Source organism: Pleuronectes platessa, chromosome 17, assembly GCF_947347685.1.
Source record: "Pleuronectes platessa chromosome 17, fPlePla1.1, whole genome shotgun sequence".
NCBI classification, from domain to species: Eukaryota; Metazoa; Chordata; class Actinopteri; order Pleuronectiformes; family Pleuronectidae; genus Pleuronectes; species Pleuronectes platessa.
The window spans coordinates 22,429,390-22,451,987 of record NC_070642.1 but is presented as its reverse complement, the minus strand read 5'-3'; the positions used below and the strand labels follow the sequence as shown (position 1 = coordinate 22,451,987).

The following is a 22,598-nucleotide window of genomic DNA, read 5'->3' as shown; positions in this document are numbered from 1 at the left end:
TTACAACTTGAATCGATTTACATTAAATGTTCCTAACCCTAACCCTAACCCTGCCTCACAGCCCTAGATTAGCTCTTTATCAGAAGTGAATGCATAGAAAGGTAAAGAAGAGTTTAATCTTTATTTTCTATCTTTTAACCCTTTCCGGTGAAGATGAGGAGCATCTCTTCAGACTGCGGGGGGGAGGTGGAGGCCGTGGCCGTGAGGAGAAGTGAATCTGCGGACGCTCAGGGGATCGACAGCCTCATCAGCTCCGGAGCTCTGACGTTCCCTGGAAGACTGAATATTATTCAACTGCTGTAAGAGAAACAAACCTTTTCTTTATTAATATCTTTAATGTGAAGCTTCGTTAGCTTCTCTGAGTGTTAGCACACTGATGTGCAGTCAAACCTATTGTCAGTCACTTCACCTGAGTAATTCATGACAATAACTATTTATAATTAAAATAGGATTCAGGCTATGGAGGGATTGGATTTAGACATTTTGTTTTAAACAAACTTTATAAATAAAAAATTTGCAAAACCACATAAAGCACATCTGTGTGTTTTAAAAACACACAAAAAATGTAGTTTTGGTTTTCAGCACTGTACATTTATGGATGTGGCTGAGGAACATCTGACCGGGTGTTGTGATGGTCACTTCTGGATTCCACCTGAAGCTCCATGTTTGTGTCCAGCGTGGAGATCCCCAACTCACTTTTATGTTTGAGGTTATTGTCTTGTAAGAAAATAAATAGTTTTGTGCTTTCTTATAAAGTCGTTTTTAGTGATATAACTTATGTAAGAGCCCCAGTAATGAAGAGGTAGTTAGGGGGTAGTTAAATCATGTAGTTAGGACCCGAGCACCTCCAGTGGGAGGCCCTATTGAATTTGTAAGGATTGTTCTTATTATTAAATCTTATGTTCAATGTCCCTGTCATCTGTTGTCTTCTCTGCTCTCTTGTCCCTCCCAGAGAAAAAGCCAATCTGGCTGTGACCCTGACAAACGACAAAGACGACATCTTGGCCCACGCCTCCTTCCTGGATCACCCTGCTGGAGATCTGGTGGATCAGGCTCACTGGGAATGTTTCCTGCAGAAACACTTCAGTGCTGAGAACTGCACGGTCAGTATGATTCATGATCCAAACAAAAACTGAAAAGATCTGCTGATGTAGAGCTGCTCTTATCACTTTGTGCCTCAACTGTCCTAATCGGGCTTGTGTTTAATACCAGTTTCTTACCATTACAACACATGACTTGATTCAGTTTCTTGGGTCAGGTGAGTTCACTTCACATCATCTAATGGAGTTGTTTCCTTCTGCCTGCAGCCTCACAACACGCTCTTCCTCCACCTCTTCGTCGCTCAGCGCAACTTCTCCACAGCAAGTGTGAAGGAGATAATGAGGTATGACAGGGAAGGTGAATGAGTTCAAACTTACCTCTTCAAAGTAGAGAAGAGCCCGTCCAGTGACATGACTCTAGATGAAATATTAATAATGCATCTTTCTACAGGGCTGTGTTTAATGCCATCACAGAGCTTGAACACATCTGCCTGGTCACTCCAAACATCACTGATATAGGTAAGGAGCGGCCTCAGATTCTAAGTTCTAACCTGAATTTCATGAGACTCAGCCTCTTGTGTTTGTGCAGAGCCGGCGCTGAAGGACACGTTTGAGCCGCTGCAGAGCCGGACGGACCCGGGGCCACGCTGCCTGGCATCGATCTGCCACCGACGGCAGCACTGTCCCAGACTCCATGTCCGCCCTGCCAGGTGACTCCAGATGATTCCTCCCTCTTAACACAGAGGGGAAGGTGTGAACATCTGCCTTCAAATGGCCACGCTCCCAAATCAAACTAACTTTAACTCAAATTTGACCCATGTTTAAGGAGAAGGTTGACTGTGACTATGATGCACAACATTCAGAATGTCTGATTTGCATCTACTTCATAATAACTGGCTAAAGTGAAAGTGAGACTTTGGTGCTTTTCTTTGAAGGTTGAGTGACGGTGAATGTGGTGAATGTCTTTCACTCCCACTCCTCATCCTGAACGTGAGTTCTAAGTAACTGGTGAACGACCTCCTGTGAGAAGAACTGACTGTTGCAGCTGCAGGAGTAAAGAAGACCTCTAGATCGGTTAAAGAGATTTAAAAAAAGGAAGATTTATCTCCAATATTCGTCTTAGAAACTTAAACTATGAAGAATTTAGTGAATATGGTGTAAAGAGTTTTGGACCAGGATCCCAAAAGAACTAATCACCACATGAAGCTGCTCAGTTAACTTTGAAAGCACAAAACCTTTGTGTACTTTCAGGTAAAGAAACTAGATTATCACACATTTCTTATGGTCAGGAACTTACCAGATTAACATTGCATTCATGTTTGAGTCCATTGAATGAATGAATCTCCTTCTCCCTCTGGACCTTCTCTGTATTGAGCCCTCGGGCCCAGCACCATCGATTCCTCTCACAGAATGAATTGATCTTCTCTTGTGTATCACAGGGAGGTGGATCATGACGACATCATGCACATATTTGAACAGCACTACAAATGGTTCGATCAGCCGTACGTCCTGGCCGAACTCATTGAGGCTCAGAATGAAGAGAACCACTCAGCTGTCTGTGAGGTTGGTTCCTGATTGAGACTCTTGACCTTGTTTGATCTCAGCTCAATAGTTTTATTAATGTAAAAACCAAACTACAGTTCCTCATGTCTGCTTTGTGTAGTCATGTAAATGATTAGTCGTTGCTGATCCACTCTTCTGACCTGAAAAGGATGTGATGGCAGATCTCTGATGCTTTGACTGTCAGAACCCCTGCTGGGGTCCGGGAGACGACAGACCCCCCCCCCCCCCCCAGTCGGGACGACATGTGTTCATGGCAGCATATGGCAGATACGAGCTGATACCTGGCCAAGACATGCTCTCACTGAACATATTGTGTCCACACATCTGAAGCATTTTGGGCTTTTTGTCTGGAAATGTTCGTCAGTCAGAGAACAGACAGTGTGAGGAGGCCCGGGGGGGGGGGGGGGGGGGGGGGGGGGATGTGTTCAGGCAGAGTGAGGATTTAAACCAACGTACTTTCTGTTTTAGAAACATTTTGTGCTTCACGTGTTAAATGCAGATCCACATATTTAAACCTTCTCAGGATTTATCATAAATATTTGACTTGTTACATGAAAGGCTCTCTGTTGAATCTCGTGATCTTTTTCAGAAGATTTTAACTTCTCACAAAGGTTGTTGCTTCTCATCCAGAATGCTCAGTTCTTCTGATGTTTATTAAAGCAGAAACATAAGATCCGGATGCTGTGTCTGCTCCACAGATCGATGGCGTCAGCGTCGGGTTCATCAGCTTCACGGCTGAGGTCGATTTGAAGAAGCTGAACGACGGCTTCGATCTCAGTGACTTCAACGGTTTGTACAAAGCTGCTGCGTCCACTGACCCTGGACCAGCCGGCGAGGAACCGAGACAAACACACACCTCCACTTCACAACAGGTGAGGGAAACATCTCATGTCTGTGAAAGACAGAAATTTACCATCATACCATAAATTATATGATTTGGTGATGACAGTTTTCTGGACTTTATTCATATTTAAATCTGTTTACATTTGTATTTCTATATGTATGTTTGTGTATTTCTACTCATTTTTCTTAAATTTATCCATTCGTATAAACCTACTCTAATTTCTGTATTTCTATAATTATTAATTTGTATATTTCTCTTTTCCCGTCGCTCTGGTTCAAGGGAACACGTTCAGCTGGAGAAGAGTTCTCACAGGAACCCAACGCGTTCTGTATCCAGCTCTTCATCATGGACAAGAAATATGAGATGAGGTAACTTTTCTAAAACTGATCAGGATAATTTTTTTCTCATCAATAATATCAAGTTCATAGAAAATAATTTCGGTTCTCTACAGTTAGAGAACCAAACATGGATAAATCAGACACTGACTCAATGCACTGCTGATTTGTTTTAATTACAAATACTAGTGACTGACAACTGTTAACACTGAAACTATATGTTATCCATGTCAAAATATTAAATTATATAAAATTGATATTTATAAAATTAGTAAGCATTATAATTAATCATTCAAATATTGTATAAACAAATATAATATTAAAATGTATGAATAATCTTTTTAACATGAATATTTTTGCCTTCTTCCTTCGCAAAACAAAATACTGGATTGTTTAAAATCATGTTTATGGATCTGACAGCTACAGGAATCAATTTTTAATCCTTTTTCCAAAAGTTCTTCGCTGAGTGCCGGTGGCAGCCGTCCAGCGCTGCGTCAGTCACATCCTGTGTGAAAGCAGAGAGTGACTGTTAGTTGGCTCCTGCTGAGCTCCCCCCCCCACGCCGCCTTGCCTCCCAGCTGTTACTGAATATGGAGTCGATTCGCTCCCTGCCGAGAGTGAGCGTGTTATTAATGAGAGTCGCACTTAAAGCGACAGCGAGCTGAAGGCGAGAGGTGGAGCTGGAAGCGACGGGCAGATTGCTCGTCCACTGGTTCCACCACAGTGATCACCAGTCTGGCTCTGGTTCTCCCACTGGCACACAGACATGTTCTAACACCACCCTCTCCTCCTTCTTTTCCAGATCAGTGGACTTAATTCCATATGTGTTCAAACTGTTCCCTGTGAGTATCTTTACACGTATGAGACACGGCCTGGTGGGTCTTTGTTTGAGTCACATCATTATTCCATAAGTTCTATTATACCTCAGCAATGTTAATAATAATAATAATAATAATCAGGTTAAAAAACTGGATTCATTTCCACATTAGAATTTCAAGACTTTTAGAAAATGACCTTCATTAGTGAACCGTTGATTATCTTGTGTCTGTCAGCTTCTGGATTTCTGCGTCTTCACGGTTCCGTCTCTTTCCGCTGAGTGTCCTCTGCTGCAGAGCTTCCTCCGGGTGGCGCCACGAGCCAACAGCTCGTTGGTTCACGAGCTCTACGTGTTCCACCGCGTGGGGCTGAGGTGGGTCGTGCTTCATGCTTGAGTCTTAACGTTTCTGTTTGTTCTGAATAAACCTGTCACGTTTCTGCCCTGGTTCTTTCCTCCTGTCTCTGTTCATGTCGGCCTCATTCCTTCAGTCGCCTGTATTTATATATTTAACTTCCCTCGGCCGTCCACCAGACGCCCTCGGAGTTCCCCTTGTTTCCATCCGACCTCCCCCCCACTCAACCCTCCCTGTTTCACATGCTCTGTCAGATTGTTGCATGTTTCCTCCAGAGGCATTTGATTCCTCATTGGAGTTCCCTCACTGCATCTGTCCACCTCCTGTGACTGAGGGTTGATCCACAGCCATGTTCCCAGTCTCCCTCTGTGTTAAACTGTTCCACAAACACAAAGTCAACAGAAACAAAAGTTGGGACAAAACTCAGGATGTGGTTACCAGTCAGCATCTTGTACTGCACATGTACCATCTTCCCAGGCCACTGTTCCTCTGTGTTAATGCTGTGGTTGTTCTCAGGCCTGTGGGGGTGCGCCCGGTTGTGCCTGCAGACCGACCTGCTGTCTCTGCACTGGTCCAGGGTCTGCCGCTGAGCGGGTCCCTGCTGGAGGACCTGGACTGTTTCTACGAGAGCCGCACTGACCCGGTCAGTCAACGTGTTTCTAATGTTGACTTTTTAACTTTCTTTCATCTCTCATCCATATGGAGTTTATTGCTTAACCAGCTAATTTGGCTGAATATATAAAGATATAAACTGTTATACTGTTAGTAGAGAAAGTGTCAGGGTTGATATTCCAATGTTTCTCCCTTTGACTTTAAAATGATTGTTTTGGACCGTGTGAGTGGAGCTGGGATTATGATTGTCTTGGAATATCACACGTGTGCCAGCGAACAGATTGGTGAGAATTCAGTTGAGCGGCTTCTCCTCCCTGACTGACGCCCCAGCTGTCGCTGCTGCAGCTCCAACTCTGATAATCACTCCTCAGATGAGGATGAGCCACTTCATGTGTGTTCATGGTTCTGCACTCGGCTTGGGCTTGAACTCGGGACGTGCATTCAGCTCAACACGTGTTCATTTCCACATGGATCTGGTTCTGCTTGTTTCAGGACGGGCTGCAGCTGCAGGCCTTCGTGGCTCAGGTGGACGTGGAGGTCGTGGGGGTCGTGATCATCAGAGAGGAACCGGTACGTGCAGCTCTCTGGTCCACATCCTCACACCTTTATATATACTTCTCTTCATGTATTAAGAAATATTATTGTACTTATCTAATTTAAAAAAAAAAACTCAACACATCAAAATCAAAACCTCTCCAAATGTTATGAATTCCTTCTTGGCCCATAGCCCGTCCTCACAAGTGTCAATAAGTATGTTTCTTAGTTTTTGTTTTTTAATATAAAGAACTAATGTTTATCCTGGAAATGTTTCTCGATCAGAATGAATCCTCATAACGAACATGATTCTGTTTTCCAGGACATCGAGTTCATCCGCGCCCACTACAACATCGAGAACTTCATCTACTTCAGCCACCACCGCTCAGAGGAGCACGCTCGGATCCGCCACGTTGTCCTCCAGCCGTCCTTCCAGCACTTCACCAAACACTTGTTCAAAGACGTCCTGCGCCTGTCTCACAGATCCTGCCTGTACCACCGACTCTACCCCCCACCCCACAGCCAGCAGGTTTGTGCACAGGGGCCCTCAGGTCCTCACTGGCCCTTCAGCAGCACCAGGCCCTTTCCAGCCTGGTGCTGATCGTCTCTAGTGTAATGAGCCTCAGTCCAGACACTGCAAAACATGTCCGCCCTTCAGTCCTGAGATGATTTCACTCGTTGATCAAAGGGATGATGTTCACACACAAACTGATTTCACACTACACAAGCACACAGATTCCATGTGCACATATTGGATAAGTTTCAGTTCAACCCAGAAAGTGTTTTCATATCAGGAAACGACCTGATAACCGTTTAGTTTCAGAGGAAGAGGCTGAACCGTGAAGTTAATTTGAGCAGACAAATCTTTGAGACAATAATTGAAATCTTTTAAGGTTAATGTTACATTGATAACAATTTGATTATTACTGAAAATCAAGTTATAAAAATAAAATAATAAGAAGTCAGTAATTTCCTGTGATAAACCAGGATTCTAACTCTCAAGCCGCTCAGACACTGCAGGTCAAACTGTTCTTATTCTGCAGTTTAGATTTGCTTCCTCCAGTCGGTGGATTTGTTTTTAAATGTAAAATGTTCCAGCTTATTAGTGCGTCACTCTTTGCAGCGCGTGGCCCTCAGCACTCTGCGCCCCCCCCCCCCCCCCCCCCGGGCTCGGGGCAGCAGGTGCTGACGGTGCTGCCAGCTCCACCTCTCCACACCATAATAAGACATTTGCTCAACGTGTAGAGGCCTCCACTTCCTCTGCTAATTACCTTCCACAACAAGCTGCAGGCTGAGAGATGATGACTTGCAAATGGAATAATGTCAGAGGATGAGCAGAGCACTGGCTCGGGCAGTGGTTTCCAGTCCAATCAGCTCCTATCACTGGTGTAAACCTTGCATCATCTAACCTTTTCACCGGAGCTCATTATCACTTTGCCTCCCGAGCCCCGTCACTGCTGCAGTTTAACCTCTGAGGGGATTTTCTGTCTCTGAGCTCACTGACACCGAGCCCTCTCACTCTGCTCTCAGAATTCCTGCGTCCACCATCTGGACGGTGTCCTCGACTGTGCGGTTCCCGTCCGCCCACGACGCCAGATCATCTACCCGCTGGAGGAGCTTGGCATCAACGCCCCGTCCAGGCGGATCACAGAGGAGCAGGTGGGCTCAGCAGCAGCTGGCTGGTGGCGAGCAGCCTGCCAGGGAGTGGAAATGAGCTGAGAGGGAGCCCAGCAGGGTGTGGATGTGACCACTAGATGGAGCTGTTTCAAGGGAAAAGCTCAGTGTCCCATCTGAGCGGCGTCTTTCACACTTAGAGACATTTTAAATGTGTCAAACTACATCATTGCAAACTTAGAATGTCCCTCAGTAGAGTTCATACCTCCACCCAGGCCCAACAGTCCTAATGAAACATCTGAGTTCACTACATCCACGTTTTCATTTAGATTGGCTCTGAATCATGAATATCAGATCCCTAAACAACTCTGTCCTTTTGGCTTATGATTCCACTTTTAATCTGAGAAACATTATTAAAACTTCCTCTCGCTGCTGAAACCCCGGATGTAGAAACAGATTGTTCCTCCACCAGGAGGTTCAGTTTCTCAGTTTTAGAGTTAAAGCTCATTCTCTACTTGGCCACTTCCCCTTAGCTTCAATATGAGAAAGTGACATAAGCTTCATTCTTTAAGGTCTTTAAAAAGTCTGAAATTAGTAGAAGGTGGTCGTGTACGTGCACGTTTTCATTTTGGTTATTAGAGCCTCAGTTTGTTCCTCCCCATGTCGATGCTGCAGATTCACTGAGACACATGTTTTCTTCCTCTGTTAAAGCAACAGGTGATAATTCCATCGCTGCATCGTTTCTATTGAAGCACCAGCGTCGTGTCCTGGTCTCAGTGTGGCTGTGATTTATTTTAATGTCCTCTACTTCAAATATTTACCACGTGCACGGCGTTGCTCCGTGCACGCTCGCGCTCATTTCACTCCATCAAACCCAGTCCGCCCCCTTCTCCTTGGTAACGTGGCAGCTGTGATTCCCAGGCGGCCGAGCAGATAAGAGCTTTGTCTCCTGATGTCGTCCTGGGAGAGATTAATCTGATTCAAAGCACCTGTTCCCTCTCTGTCAATACAGCGTGGTATTAAACATGGCCGCGGTCATTGTGTGTGTAAAGGTGAAGCTTCTGCAGCATGAGAGCTGCTGCACCTGCTCTAACTCTCAGGCTGATGAGATGGATGAGTTTATCTGGTTCCTTCCTGCAGAGCTCAGGTGGATGAATGAGGCAGTTTATGAAACGTACAAACACAGTCTTATTACATGTTTCATAAATGTCAGAATGTAGCATCTGCAAGACACAAGATTACAAATCTAATCATATAGAGTTTTGTTTTAAGGAGACATATGATTATTTTCAGTGTTTAATTCCTATAGTTTGTTTTTATAGGTTTATTTATGAATGTAAACGTTTCAAGTCAATACACAAAGTGAAATGATCCACCTGGATATGAGCAGCAGTGGTCTGACTGGTGTCACTGGCTGTGGTCCAGGTTTCTTCTTCTCCTGTGGGAACAGTTTACCTTGATGAGTTTCTAAATTCATCCACAACTGAATATTTTATTTAATGTATAAACCTGAGTGGCAGGAGGATGTCGGTGAAAACACAAAATATAGACTTGTAAGTTCCTCCATGGAAAATTGTTACAGGCTTTGAATTTCAAATTTTATAAGAAAACTGATATTGTTAAAACCAGTGTTTACATCTTTGTTTCTCAAACCCTCAGAACATCTCTCTGTGACAGATGTTGACACTGGGACCCAGGCAAGTTGCATTGTGGGGCATTCTGCTGCCTCACAGCGCCGGGCGAGGGCCAGAGATGTTTGGTGCTGGAAGAATCTGTAAATTAGGAACGCTGTGTTCCAGTAACTCCTGCGGGGCTCTTTTGTAATTGTTGTGTACAAGTGTTCCTTATCTGTCAGGTCACATGACCCCTGCATCTCCATCTCATTAGACTGAAGCTGCTGGTACTCTCCACCTCTTCCAGTTGGTTTTTAAGAGCTAACATAAACAGCTGGAGAAGCAGGATGACAGAGCACAACATGGGAATAAATGTATTTCAGAAATAATACGGATGATGAAAACAGCTGTGACCATGTCTCAGGTCGGGAGCGTAGCTCAGGAGATGCTGCCATGTTTCCTGAAGTCATCCTGATACCAAGAGACAGAGTGACCTGAGGTTGTGTGCAGCTACGTCTTCGTCTGGCTCACAAAACAATGACAGGACGCAAACACTGAAAACCAGATTATGTACAATTATGGCTCCGGGGATTTCAAGCATTGAGTTCGGCACAGATCTGAAAACTGGTTCCTGCCTCATCCTCATAAAGACGGCAACATTTGATCATTTCACTTTCAGCAGATTTCAGAAAGTGGCACTCAACAGTCGGTGAGAGACGTCCTGCAGACTGAAGTCAAACCAGATATTCTGACATCTGTCTCTCTGTGTTTCTCTCTCAGGCGCCGTTCGCCCTCTGCCTCATCAGCAGAAAGTTAACCATGGAGCCAAAGGTCACCATCAACGCCCGGATCGTGGTGGTGGGGGCGTCGGACACGGGTTTATCTTTCCTCGAGGTGCTTTGCCTGTGGTGAGTTTGCCTCCGTGTCATTTCTCTCCATGATGTGCTGGAGATCACCGACCTGCTGTTGAGTCAGTAGCTGCGGTGACACACGGGTTCCATCCACGACAAACCACAGCTTCATCATTCACTCAGAAACCAATCGGCAATTGATTAATTAATCCAACAACTGAGTGTGTTGTGTGTATCAAGCGTAATCTGATTTATCTGTTGTTCCTGAGTTCCATTGTCCAAACACACACAACCTGACTCAATCCCCCAGACGCCCGCCTGCTGCCCCAGATCTTCACCAGTGTACCAGATGAAGATTAATCTGCTGCAACTAGATCCCCCAACAAAAGCACCTGTTCCTCCCAGCAACTAAAAAACACAATGACTGGTTGTTTTTAGGAAATTACTGATGATATGACAAATTCAGGAGCTGTTATTTAAAGGTGTTATAGGAACCAGGAGGGACAGAGGGGAGGGAGGAGATATGGAGACGCACATCCTGCAACAGCACCAAAACAATGTTAGACACACAATCAAAACACTTTATACCAGCAGAACCAACACTGAGTCTTTAACACAGGCAGGTCACAAACACTTTATCTCCAAGAGCCAGTCAACGCACCGGGTTTAAAAACACAAAGGACTCTCCCATGAAGAGCGCTGAGACGGTTCAGGAGGGATAATGGACAGATGGTCATAATGAAAAGTGATCACATGATGGTGTTGATCAGAGATTCTGAAGCGTCTTCACAGGAACCCTGCAGCCACCGGAAAGCTTTCATTTCTTTATCGTCTTCATTTCAGGAATCCAATCTCTGGAAATGTCACTTGACTCCGGGTCGAGCGTCTGACATGTTTGCCTTCATCCTCGCTTTGTGAGATTAACTGCTCCGGCAAATAATAGGAAGCGCCGGGCTGCTGGTTCGGAACCGGCTGATAGCTGCCAGGCAACCGGGCTTGTTGTGTAGTGAGATCTCGCTGGCTGCAGAGCGGCTGATGCTGGCTCGGCCCCCGGTGCCCAGTGCCCCCAGCTGCCTGAGGCCCTGGCACTCAGCAGGGCCAGCGCTGGCCCCCTTTAATTAGCCCACTCCACCGTGTCCCCGTCAGGGATCTGCAGCAGGGATCTGTGTTCACTGCCACTAACGAGTTGACTAATGAGACAGTTAGTGTCCGCTGCACTGAGGGCGAGGCAGCGACACATCCAGAGGGTGAATGATGGGTCAGTCCCCCCCCCCCCCCCCCCCCTTATCAGGCCTGCCCAAACATCCCACCCCCTCAACCCCCCACCCCTGACACAGCTTTCCATGTGCTCAATGAATCCAGCCCAGCAGCAGAAGCACCACCCCCCCCCCAACTCCATTACAGACTGGGACGGGGTCAGACAGATAAAGAGCTCTGCAGCGCTCGGCCCTCCGCTCGCCGGGTCAGGCTGCAGGGTCGAGGCGCCGCCTGTCACCGGCTGATAACAGAACAAATCCAGAGCCGATAACTGTCCTAATGCCTCAGAGCTTCATAAATCCACCTCCTGGCTCCGGTTCACTAAGAAGCTCGACTGCAGCCTCTGTCTGAAGCTTGATGTTATTATTATTTGTGTGTTCACATGAAAATCAAAGACCAAACCACTGATGACAAACCTGAGGAATGAACCAGGACAAATAGTTTTGAATTAACCTCCCTTCAAACAATTAAAACACACATCTACAGATTTAATATTTATTTACAAGTGAATAATACAACTTTAAGGAAGACAAGAGTCATCAGAAACCAGAGAGATTAACAAACAGTCCATCATCAGCTGCTGATTTGGACCGAATATTGTGATATTATATCATAAAGTACTTTCTCCAGAAATAACAGACAAATCAATTTACAGTAATAGAGTTGAACTGTTAAGTCTCCAATCTGACATAGTCCTGTCTCACTCGTCACTCGTGTGTGTGTGTGTGTGTGTGTGTGTGTGTGTGTGTGTGTGTGTGTGTGTGTGTGTGTGTGTGTGTGTGTGTGTGTGTGTGTGTGTGTGTGTGTGTGTGTGTGTGTGTGTGTGTGTGTGTGTGTGTGTGTGTGTGTGTGTGTGTGTGTGTGTGTGTGATCAGTGCAGCAGCATTGTGGTGTCTGCTGCTGTGTTGTGCTGCTGGACGTTGATTAGCATGAAGCAGAGACACGAGCTGGACACTGTGGTTCTCACTCTGCTGCTCTTATCAGATGTGTAATGTCCTGGACGTCCTCTGCATCACAACAGATGTGTTTTTAACCGGGGACAGACATCAGAGCCGGGGACACGGGTCAGCTGGAGGAGTTTAAGATGGATGAAGCAAATCTTCAAATGAACTGTGGGCAGTTGAGTTGCATTGTGGGTAATGTAGGCTCCAGGATTTCACCAGAAAGAAGAATGTGTGAAATCCCAAAGTTATGGCTTTCTCTGCAGTTTGAGTTTTATTGAAACGAAAAAACATATCTACAAAGTCCAGGCGTCAACAAACACAATGGAGGCTCGATATTTAAGAGATAATCAATATAAATGTGACGATAAATTAAATAGAAAAATAATACAACCAAATACATTATATTCAAAGTAAGAATTTCAAACAAATACTCATCTTTTTTTGCATCGGTTCTTCTAGTCGATGCAGAATTAACCTTCTGCATCGACTACATTGACCTTCCCCGGAGCACATTCCTCCCACTGGTCCATGTGTATATTCAGTGTATTGTGTGAAGAGCCTCTCATGTTGTGTTGTGTTGTGTTGTCTCGTAGCCCTCACCTGAGGTTCAACAACCTGACCCTCATCTCAACACACGGTCTCCCCGGTGACTACGACCAGGAGGACGTCGGGTTTCTGTCCACGAGGTGAGTCACTGGAACAACGGGTCACATGGGGATGGAAAATAAATATTGTTTTGGCATCTGAACACAGGAGCAGGATAAAAACCAAACTCAGTTATTCACAACTGCTCGTTAATTTACTTTTTCAATGTGATGAAACATTGTTCCCTTGTTTTCACCTGAAATAATAAGAAACTGCACAACTGTGTACAAATGCCTTTTATATTCTATAGAAAACCAGATAATAATATATAAAATAAAGATTATTTAACTGCAGACGACACTTAAAAAGAGAAAGGACAGATTTCTTCAATCTGACAGGGGGGGGGAGATCCGCAGCCTCGTTAGAAGCTCGGACACAGACTGTACAGATAGCAGCATGCTAACATGCTAACATGTTAGAAAGGAGGTGTTGCAGCAGGACGTGTCTCACCGTCTGTCCTGTGTCCTGCAGTCACGCGTACAGCAGCCGCGACTTGGCCCGGCTCCCTCTGCACTCCTGTGTCTGCGTGGTGACTGACAAGATGGTGGCCATCAACAGGAAGTCCAAACACGTGCTGGTGTCTGGAGGTGAGAAGGTTCCGTACGACCACCTCGTCCTCTGCACGGGGCTGCAGTACCAGGTGAGCCCCCCCCACATTCATTAAAACGCAGCACTTCATCTTGATCTAGATTTATGAAGTGTCCACGAATTCTATAACCTGGTAAAATGTTATTAATATGTTATCGGAACAGGGAGTTGTGTGTAAATCCCTTTGGATGACTTTGGTGACGTCACTGCTTTATACCACATGATGCTCTAGGTGCCCTGTCCCATTGGTGTGGATCAGAACCGGCCCGTCAGCACCGAGCTGCAGAACCAGGCCGCTCGCCGCAGGTACACCGGGCCGGTTCCCTCCAACCTCTTCACCCTCAACGACCTCCACGACTGTGTGGCTGCTCGCCGATGGATCTGTGCCAACTTTGTGGACCTGGAGGGTAAGTGAATACCTCCACACACACACACACACACACACACACACACACACACACACACACACACAGAACCTAATATCAATCTGTAGTAGTCTGTCATTACTCAGCCAGTCGGAGCTGAAGTGCCCCCGATATAATTAGCAGCTAATTAGCTGAAGCTGAATCTTTCATCTCTGTGATCAGCTCGTCCTCTTCCTTCCATGTTGTGTTATCATATCACTTTCTGGGAGCCAGGCTTCTCAGAGCAGCAGAAAATACACAGTGTGTGATTAAGCTAAATTAATCTGCTCTCTGAAGGAATTGTGCAGCGATGTAGAGTGAAGCTTTAATTCATACTAATTAGTCCAAACCCAGTCATAAAGGAACGCCATTAATAAATGCAAATTGCAGTGGCAGACTGCAGCAGATACCGTGTTTATTTCCATATTCTAATAACACAGGGAAACGGGACGTGTATGTTAATTTTAGCATTAGACTGAAGCAGTTCTGTCTCTACAGCACATTTTAAGGATATAATTCTTACTCACAACTAATCCACGGTTCTCCTGTGGCTCAGGAGTTTCTACTGAAGACATGAATCTTAAAAAATGACAAATAATAATTTCCTTACAAAGAACATTTGCTCAGTGTAGTTTTTTAGAAGCAGAAGGAAATGTTGTATTTGTTTAGGAATGTTTCCAGTAGAGCATTAATCTACATTATGTGCTCATCGCTTTTCATGTTGAGAGAAAACTGATTTAAAATGATCAATTCAAACATTCTTTGCAACCGTTCAGAGTCGATCATGTTTGTGTTACGGCACAAAATATTCATTTAAGATTTGAAGTGTGAGATGTGTAGATAGTGAAAGGAGAGGACACTGCCCTGCTTCTCTGGTTCAGCACCACGGACAGAGACAGACACAGAGACACAGACAGAGACACAGACAGAGACAGACACAGACAGAGAGACACAGACACAGAGACACAGACAGAGACACAGACACAGAGACACAGAGACACAGACAGAGACACAGACAGAGACACAGACACAGAGACACAGAGACACAGAGACACAGACAGAGACACAGACAGAGACAGACACAGAGACAGACACAGAGACAGAGACAGACACAGAGACACAGACACAGAGACACAGACAGACACAGAGAAACAGACACAGACACAGACACAGACACAGACACAGACACAGACACAGAGACACAGACACCGACACAGAGACACAGACACAGAGACACAGCAGAGACACAGACACAGAGACACAGACAGAGACACAGACAGAGACACAGACACAGAGACACAGAGACACAGACAGAGACACAGACAGAGACAGACACAGAGACAGACACAGAGACAGACACAGACACAGACACAGACACAGACAGAGACAGAGACAGAGACAGAGACACAGACAGAGACACAGACAGAGACGGGTCATGTGTTTTTAATACGCTGGTTTTGTTCCCTCTGCTTAATTCTTACTTTCTTTTTGTATAGCACAAAAAAATTATTTACACAAGAAAACATGAACTATGGATAAACCTGTGTTAAAACATTAACTTCAACACCAACACAATCTCACTGTTCACATTGTACTAAATGTATTAAATCTCAGTTTGTTGTGTGTCTCGCAGACCTTCAGAATAAGAGCATTAATGCTTCGGGCTCTGTGCTTATTAATTGAATGTAAACAAGATGAGATCATAAACTCTGTCATTATGCAGGTGAACGTATGTTTTCTGAAGCACGTGCACATGCTTTCAAAACATGTGCAGATTTTTCCTTCCTTGTAAAAGGTTTCAAATATTCATGAATGGAAAACGTTTGGACTGAAAAGAGAAATGATTTGCATCATGTCTCTTTAGAGAAAATGTCTCTTTGGCCAAACAGCGTCTCTCAAGGTCAGTTTCTCTAAATGTGGAGCTTTGTATTGTGAAATAACATTTAAGATAAACATCTGTTGTTTCTACAAGAAGCTGTGAAAACTGAGAGAAATTAATACAAATTATTTAACATGAAATAAGCTTGTTTTTCAAGGGTTTGTTTCTCTTAAGAGTTGATTTCTGTTTTCATCCGAGTCTTCATTACGTTTCAGATTCTCTTGTGTTGAAGATCTAAACATCATGTAAATATTACACTGCTTCTTTCTCATGATTTTCCAGATAATGCCGTCGTGTATGGAAACAATATGGACGTCTACACCACAGTGGAGACTTTGCTCAGCCTCGGTGTCCGAGGATCTCGTATCCACGTGGTCCTCCCGCCTCCTGAGCCGGACGTCTCCTGCCTCAGGGACCCGGCTGTGGACCGAGCTGTGGGGACGGCCACGGAGGAGGCCGGAGTCCAGGTCCACAGGAGCTGCCTGCTGGCCCAGATGAACAACGGAGAAAACCCAGACCCACTCACATCGGTGTCGTTCTCCACCGACACAGAGCCGCTCCGTCTGCAGTGTGGTGTAAGTTCACCTTTAAAACCCACTGGACCAATTCAATCTTCAACCAACCAGTTATTCTTCTTACAAAAGAACCAGTTCTCCAGACAATGGAGGCGTCTCAGCCAAGCTGGACGAGCTGGACGAGCTGAATTCACCAGCAGATGTTGGTTCGGTGTTAATTTTCCTCCTGGAAACAGAATGTTTGTCAAACACAATGGTTTTGGTGTTTTTCCCATTTACATTGTTTGAGAGAGAGAATTGTTGTGTGGTTGTGTTGTGTTGTCCCTGTGTTATCTGTCGAAGAACTGTTTTTACTGTGAGACGGTGCAAGTTCCAAAATATTACACAATTAAAATGTGTATATTCAACACATTTGTGAGGCCTGAAGGACGCATGCAGTGTGTTATGATGAGAAACATTTAATACAAACTCCAGAGGCTTTTAAACTTAACTCATAATTTAAAACTTTTAAAAATCGGCTCGATTAACAAACAGAAATACATTTGACCAATGGGAATCTTAAGTTTCATGTCAACGAGCATCAAACAGAGATAAAGTATAATAAAGTATAATATGATAAAGTACAGAAGTGAAAAGACCAGAAAGAGAAACAGATGCATTCAAAGTCATATTTAGAGCCATAAGGAAACAAGGACAACTACTATAATGAGGACGTTAAGAGGAACCTGCTGAAATATCATCTTTATGAATTTGTGAATTGACTCAAATTGTTCTTTTTTAACCCTGATGATGATGATGATCTTCCTCCTTCAGGTCTTCATCAATCTTTCCAATAGAGGAGTGGACAGCGACGCCTTCAGGAGCATCAGCGGCTCCTTCCTGGTGTTCGACCGCCGACTCGTCATAAGTTCCTCGTTCCTCACCAGCGACCCGGACATCTGCGGAGCCGGGCCCGTCACCAAGTTCTCCCGGTGCTACTACTCAGACGAGTGGTCGCACGCCAGCTTCAACTCCAAGGAGGTGGGCCAGGAGCTGGCGGCCATGATGCTGCTGCTGGTCGACCCGACCCAGGAGCCAGAGGAGGAGCTCCCCTCGGACCTGGATCCTCTGGTGCCGCTCTACAAACAGGCCGTGATTCAAGGTGTGTTATCTGCTGCTGCTCTGGTTTGATTGAAGCATTCGAGGAAATGAGTTGATGAGTTTTACAATCAAGTCTAGAGTCATTTCTAAATCGTGTTTGAGTTGTCGAGGTCCTTCTCCTCCTGAAACCTTTGGTACCAATGATTCAACCGGACTGAACCACTTTCATGTGCATCCAAGACCTGAGGTATCTGAACAGGACCAGATCAAATCCCACTTCACTGCTCCATCAGCTCTCCTGCTGTTTGATTCAGTTTTCAATCCCAGACTTCCTCCAGGTTCAGCAGCAGATCTCAAGTCTCCATGTTGGTTCAGGGTTCATCAGTTTGTCTCCTCCTCGTCCTCGTCCCTCCTCCCGTCCACACCGTGGTCTTCTGTCATCTGAGAGAATTTGATGCCAGTATTTTTTTCATTATGCTTTTGTGAAACGTGTTCCAATCTTTCGCCAGCCCCCCCACTGCCGATGTCATTGTGACGGACACTCGAGCGGCAGCGGGGGCGGGACAATGCCGTGTGTTCAGAGTGACCAAGGCCGCTCCACAGGTTCCACAGACACAACAGCCACTCGGACTCACACACGTGGACACATGAACTTTTCACTGTTCAGGCGGAGCTGCATTTCACTGAGGAGCTCATTGCCTTGGCTCCGGTTTCCTCTGTGGGTGGAAGCTCACTCTGAAACCTGTTCTATCATTTCTCTGCTGTTGTGATGCTCGTTCACGTCAGAACTAAGAATCTTTGTTTTCTCCTCTTTGGCTGAAGTATTCTGGATTTCAGATTTTCTCTTCCAGTGTTTTTTAGCTTCATTTTTCTTGTTATTAGTTCGGTTGTAGTTTGTAGAAAAAAAGCACAACACCCTGCCACATCTTAACTGTTGTGTTTCCCTCTCGTCAGGTGGGAAGCTGCCGGGAGGATTCAACTACCTGCACTTCACCAAACCAGCTGCCTCCAGCCTGACGGAGGCTCCAGCTCCACACGTACGACTCCACTGTTCCTCTTCTGCCTCGTTCTCCTCAGTTAGTCTCCTGAAGCCAAACACCCCAAACCATCTCTAAAGTTCCCACATGGTCTGTGGGCTTCATAAAGTCATCAAAAGAAAGTCGAGAGGATTTTCAGATATTGTTTAATCAAAAGATTTCTGCTCATGTTTCCACTGAGGAGGAGGGGACGCATCTCTCAGAAGGGATTGGTTTGGACAATGTGACCTCCTCTTCCTCGAGGCTGGGATGAAACCAGTCAAACAAAATGACGGTTTAGTTTTATTATCATGTTCAGCTCTGATAAATCCCCAGGTTGTCTCACTGTGTGTTTCCCCGTGTGAAGCTGGAGGACAGAAGGATCGTGACCGGACGGGTGGAGACGGGGGATTACTTCTGTTTGCACCTGGACTGCTTGGAGCTGGTGGAGACCATCACCTGCTTCTCTCTGAAGCCCCTCCCCGTCTCCAATTACCTGAGCCTGTATGGGAAACACCAGCAGCTGCTGGGCCAGATGTTGAGCCGCTACCACCAGAACCTGATCCCTGACCTGTACAGGTGAGACCAACACAAACCAGGAGAAGTCAAGTCGGGTGATGCTCTACGATAGAAGGGATTTACAGGAAGCTTCTGTCTCAGCCTGTCGTAGATCCTGGATCAGAGCCTCGGAGCTCTGATTTCAAATCTCTGTTCATCTCCCATTGCACAGGAACATAGTTCACAGCAGGTCAAAGGTCAAAGTGGACGTCCTTCTATAAACCAGTGTTTACAGGGAACAACAACTGACCTGTTGGTCTTAACTGACCTGTTAGCATTAGCACTGAAATGATGAGAGTAATGATCCACTTGTTTATTTCTTCTGTTCAGGGCTTTTTATGATTTAAAACAAATATAAATCTCTACCTGAAGCAAACGCAGGTTATAAATATGATTATACTTCATCAGATAAGAAGAAACTCCTGCATCATAAATAACCAGGTAAGAGAAGAAGAGACGTTTCTTTTCTTCAGCTCAGGAGGGAAACAGACATCTGTCACTTTCAGAACAATGTTGGTTTGTCAAAGACTAGTTTCATCAGATCAGAATCCTCCCGTTAGAGACAGATATTAATGTGGTTAATTTCTGTTTTCACAACTTACTTCTGAACAAGTTACAAACAAAGAGACACTTTCTGAAGCAGAGACAGGAAGTGTGTTGTGTGTCCGCTGACTGATGAACTCACACATCAACACATGAGCAGAGTGGACAGCAGAGAGGGACAGAGACTTAGGTCCAGTTTCTTTGTCCTCATGCTGTGTGTGTGTGTGTGTGCTGGTGTGACTTTGCAGAGTGTGTGTGTGTGTGCGCGTGTGTGTTTGTCAAACAGCGGGTGACCTGCTTCTGAGGTTCCAACACAAATGACCCCCAGACATGGACGTCTATTGTCCCCCGCCTCCTAATCTGTTTATGCAGCTCGCCAATCTGTCTTTGTGGCCAGTGGAGGACGAGACAAAGCCGCCCCCCCCCCCCCCCCCGCCGCGGCCGACTCCTCACTTACACCACTCGCTCAGCTGACTCGTAAAGTCATTGTGGAGGCTGCCAGCGCATCACGAGCCGTTAGAATAATCGATTGACCGTGTGGCGGCTGGGGGTCATTCAGCACACACACTTAGTGCGGCTTGTGGGCACGTGTGTGTGTCTGTGTGTGTCTGTGTGTGTGTGTGTGTTGGGCAGGGGTTCACTGATTCTTAACTGTTATTTAAAGACTCAGTTCACCCAGATTACGATGGAAGGTATTTCCTCCTGTGGTGAATGAAGTGCTCAGACCTTCACCCGGATATTAATACAGAAATAATACGAGTGAAAATATGAAAATCTGGATTCTGTCTGTTCCATCGACAGATCGTTGGTGTTTGAGCTGCAGAAGTTAGAGAGAAGAAGATTAGGACTTTAGTTCATCTCCTCGGACTTCACCCTTATGTTTGCTTTTATTGTGAAATATTTGAAGAATGTCAATGAAATGATGCCAAACATTAAATCTGATGGAGAAGCTTGGGGCCCTGAGCTGGGGGGGGGGGGGGGTAGTTGTCACACATACACAATGAAACAACAGTTGTTTTGTGGGTGAATCTGCAGAACTGGGGCCCAATGAGGAAAAGTTCATAGAAACCTTTTAAGTAAAATGAAAGTGCGTTTGTTAAACACTGATGTGATGGATTCTAACAGTTGATTGTGTCTGTGTTTGTGTTTGTGTTTGTGATTGTGATTGTGTTTGTGTTTGTGTGGTTCTGCAGCTTCTTCAGGCAGAGCTGGTGTTTGGCCGTTTATCACGACCGGTTCTCTGACTTCGAGCTGGAGCTTCAGACGATCGCCTCACAGACTCTGACGGTTTGTTCTTAAAGATTTAATATTAAACCTGTGGAAGGAAAATGAGAAACAAAGTGACCACTTCCTGTTCTCTGCAGGACGACGAGTCGAGCGTGATGAGTGAAGACGGATTCAACGAAGTCGAGAGTCGAGCGGCTCTGAGAAGCGGAGCAGTGAGATATCTGAGCTACAATGAAAACCTGCTGCCCATGTTCGCCTGCTCAGGACAACTGTGACAACACAACTCACAAACACAGACGTGACTGAAACAGACACACACTGTCGCACAACTCGTGGGTCACAACCTTTACAGAAAACTCTAACTTCATGTGTTTAGCATCAGAAGAGGAAGAATATAAATTACTATCGTTAGTTTCCAGGGAGCTAAACATATTTCATGATGTCACTGAATCTTCTGATGAGTCACTGAAATATTCATAGTTAATAAAATCTTTGGAGGTTTTTCCCTCGAATGTTAAGAATTTAGAGACTAAATGAATTCCTCCTTTTTCCAAAGACCCATGTTTTACCTCCATTATAAAATAAACGTGTCTTCTAAACATCAAACTGAATTTGTGTCCATTTAAAAAGTTTTTATTTGACACACGTCCACATTTCTGCTTTTATTTCCAACAAAAACATCTCGTCCATAATGTGCCAACTGTAAGTGACCTCTCCCCCCCCCCTGACTCCGCGGCAGCGTGACCAATCACAGCGGCTGTAGATGAAAGTGGATGTGTGGCTTTATATGGAGGGGGGGGGGGTTGTCACTCTACAGCTGTATGCTAATGAGGCTGAAGTCTGTCAGGAAAATAACCGCACACACAAGCAGCTCGTGGCTGACAAACCACCACACATCCTCATCTACACACTTGTATTGATATTTCTGATGCTAACGTGAATCCTTTATTAATTTTTGATATGTTCTTATGCTCTTTTATTGATCAAGTGACAGTTTTTAATCTTTGTCTTATGGCAAATGTTGATTTTCCTAAAAAAGAGTTGTGTTTTCTTAAATAAGAGTTTGAAAGAATTCGATTTCAAGGACTTGTAAGAACAAAGATGGAGGTTTTGTTCCAGAGTCAGATTTTAAAACATCACGATGTTTGAAGTGTGATCACATTTGATTGGTTATCGATCAGAGATCAGCTCAGTTTGGACACTGACCGGAGAAAGGGACCTGATCAGTGGAACCTGCTCTGAACTGAGACCCGCTGCAGGTCACATCCCACTTCCCATCATGCCTCGCGCCCCCAGGTCCTGACGGGTCAGTCCGGACTGGTGGAACTGGGTTTGATGGTTTATTTCCTTTTAATCTCGCTTTGCCCCATTTGGAAATGGAACCAGCGCACTGATTACGCACAGCACGCGCCGACAGTATCTGGGGGCCAGATTGCTCCTGAGGGCCCCCACTACTTCTACTGCACCCCCCCCCCCCCTATCCACACCCCCACCATCCACACCCCCGCTTTCTTTAACTGTGCAATTTCCTTTCCAATCACGGCGGCTCTACAGCTTGCACAAGCGCTGCCATTGTGATGCAAAGCAGGAAACCCTCCTCTCGCTATTAATTATGTATGCGTGAAATGACGGATTCATATGTCCGGAGTTAACTGTCACGCCAGCGCGCGAGCTGCGGGGTCCGGGTGATGTTGGGTTATTTGTACTGTTAGACTCCATCTTCTTTATCCGGTGCGTAAAAAGAAAACTTGAATTCTAAAAATCTGC

At 45.3% G+C, this 22,598-nt stretch overlaps 1 protein-coding gene across 1 annotated transcript; it reads left to right on the top strand.

Moving 5' to 3' along the window:
- The first annotated feature begins 153 nt into the window (after window positions 1-153).
- Window positions 154-21,398, top strand: cfap61 (cilia and flagella associated protein 61). The gene is made up of 24 exons (XM_053445558.1): window positions 154-299; window positions 953-1,103; window positions 1,308-1,384; window positions 1,492-1,559; window positions 1,630-1,750; window positions 2,480-2,603; window positions 3,302-3,475; window positions 3,727-3,815; window positions 4,585-4,624; window positions 4,835-4,971; window positions 5,468-5,606; window positions 6,068-6,133; window positions 6,420-6,626; window positions 7,628-7,756; window positions 10,105-10,232; window positions 12,970-13,062; window positions 13,493-13,661; window positions 13,842-14,016; window positions 16,175-16,467; window positions 17,221-17,548; window positions 18,442-18,524; window positions 18,871-19,082; window positions 20,798-20,891; window positions 20,969-21,398. Exons 1-24 carry the CDS (start codon window positions 154-156, stop codon window positions 21,104-21,106), a joined length of 3,381 nt encoding a protein of 1,126 aa, XP_053301533.1. The 3' UTR covers window positions 21,107-21,398.
- The last annotated feature ends 1,200 nt before the right edge of the window (window positions 21,399-22,598 follow it).

Bases quoted from the DNA above. Each gene is read 5' to 3' on its own strand.
- cfap61 (XM_053445558.1), top strand. From the start codon at position 154: ATGAGGAGCATCTCTTCAGACTGCGGGGGGGAGGTGGAGGCCGTGGCC. The intron at 300-952 runs GTAAGAGAAACA...TGTCCCTCCCAG, and splicing joins CTGAATATTATTCAACTGCT to AGAAAAAGCCAATCTGGCTG. The intron at 1,751-2,479 runs GTGACTCCAGAT...TGTGTATCACAG, and splicing joins CTCCATGTCCGCCCTGCCAG to GGAGGTGGATCATGACGACA.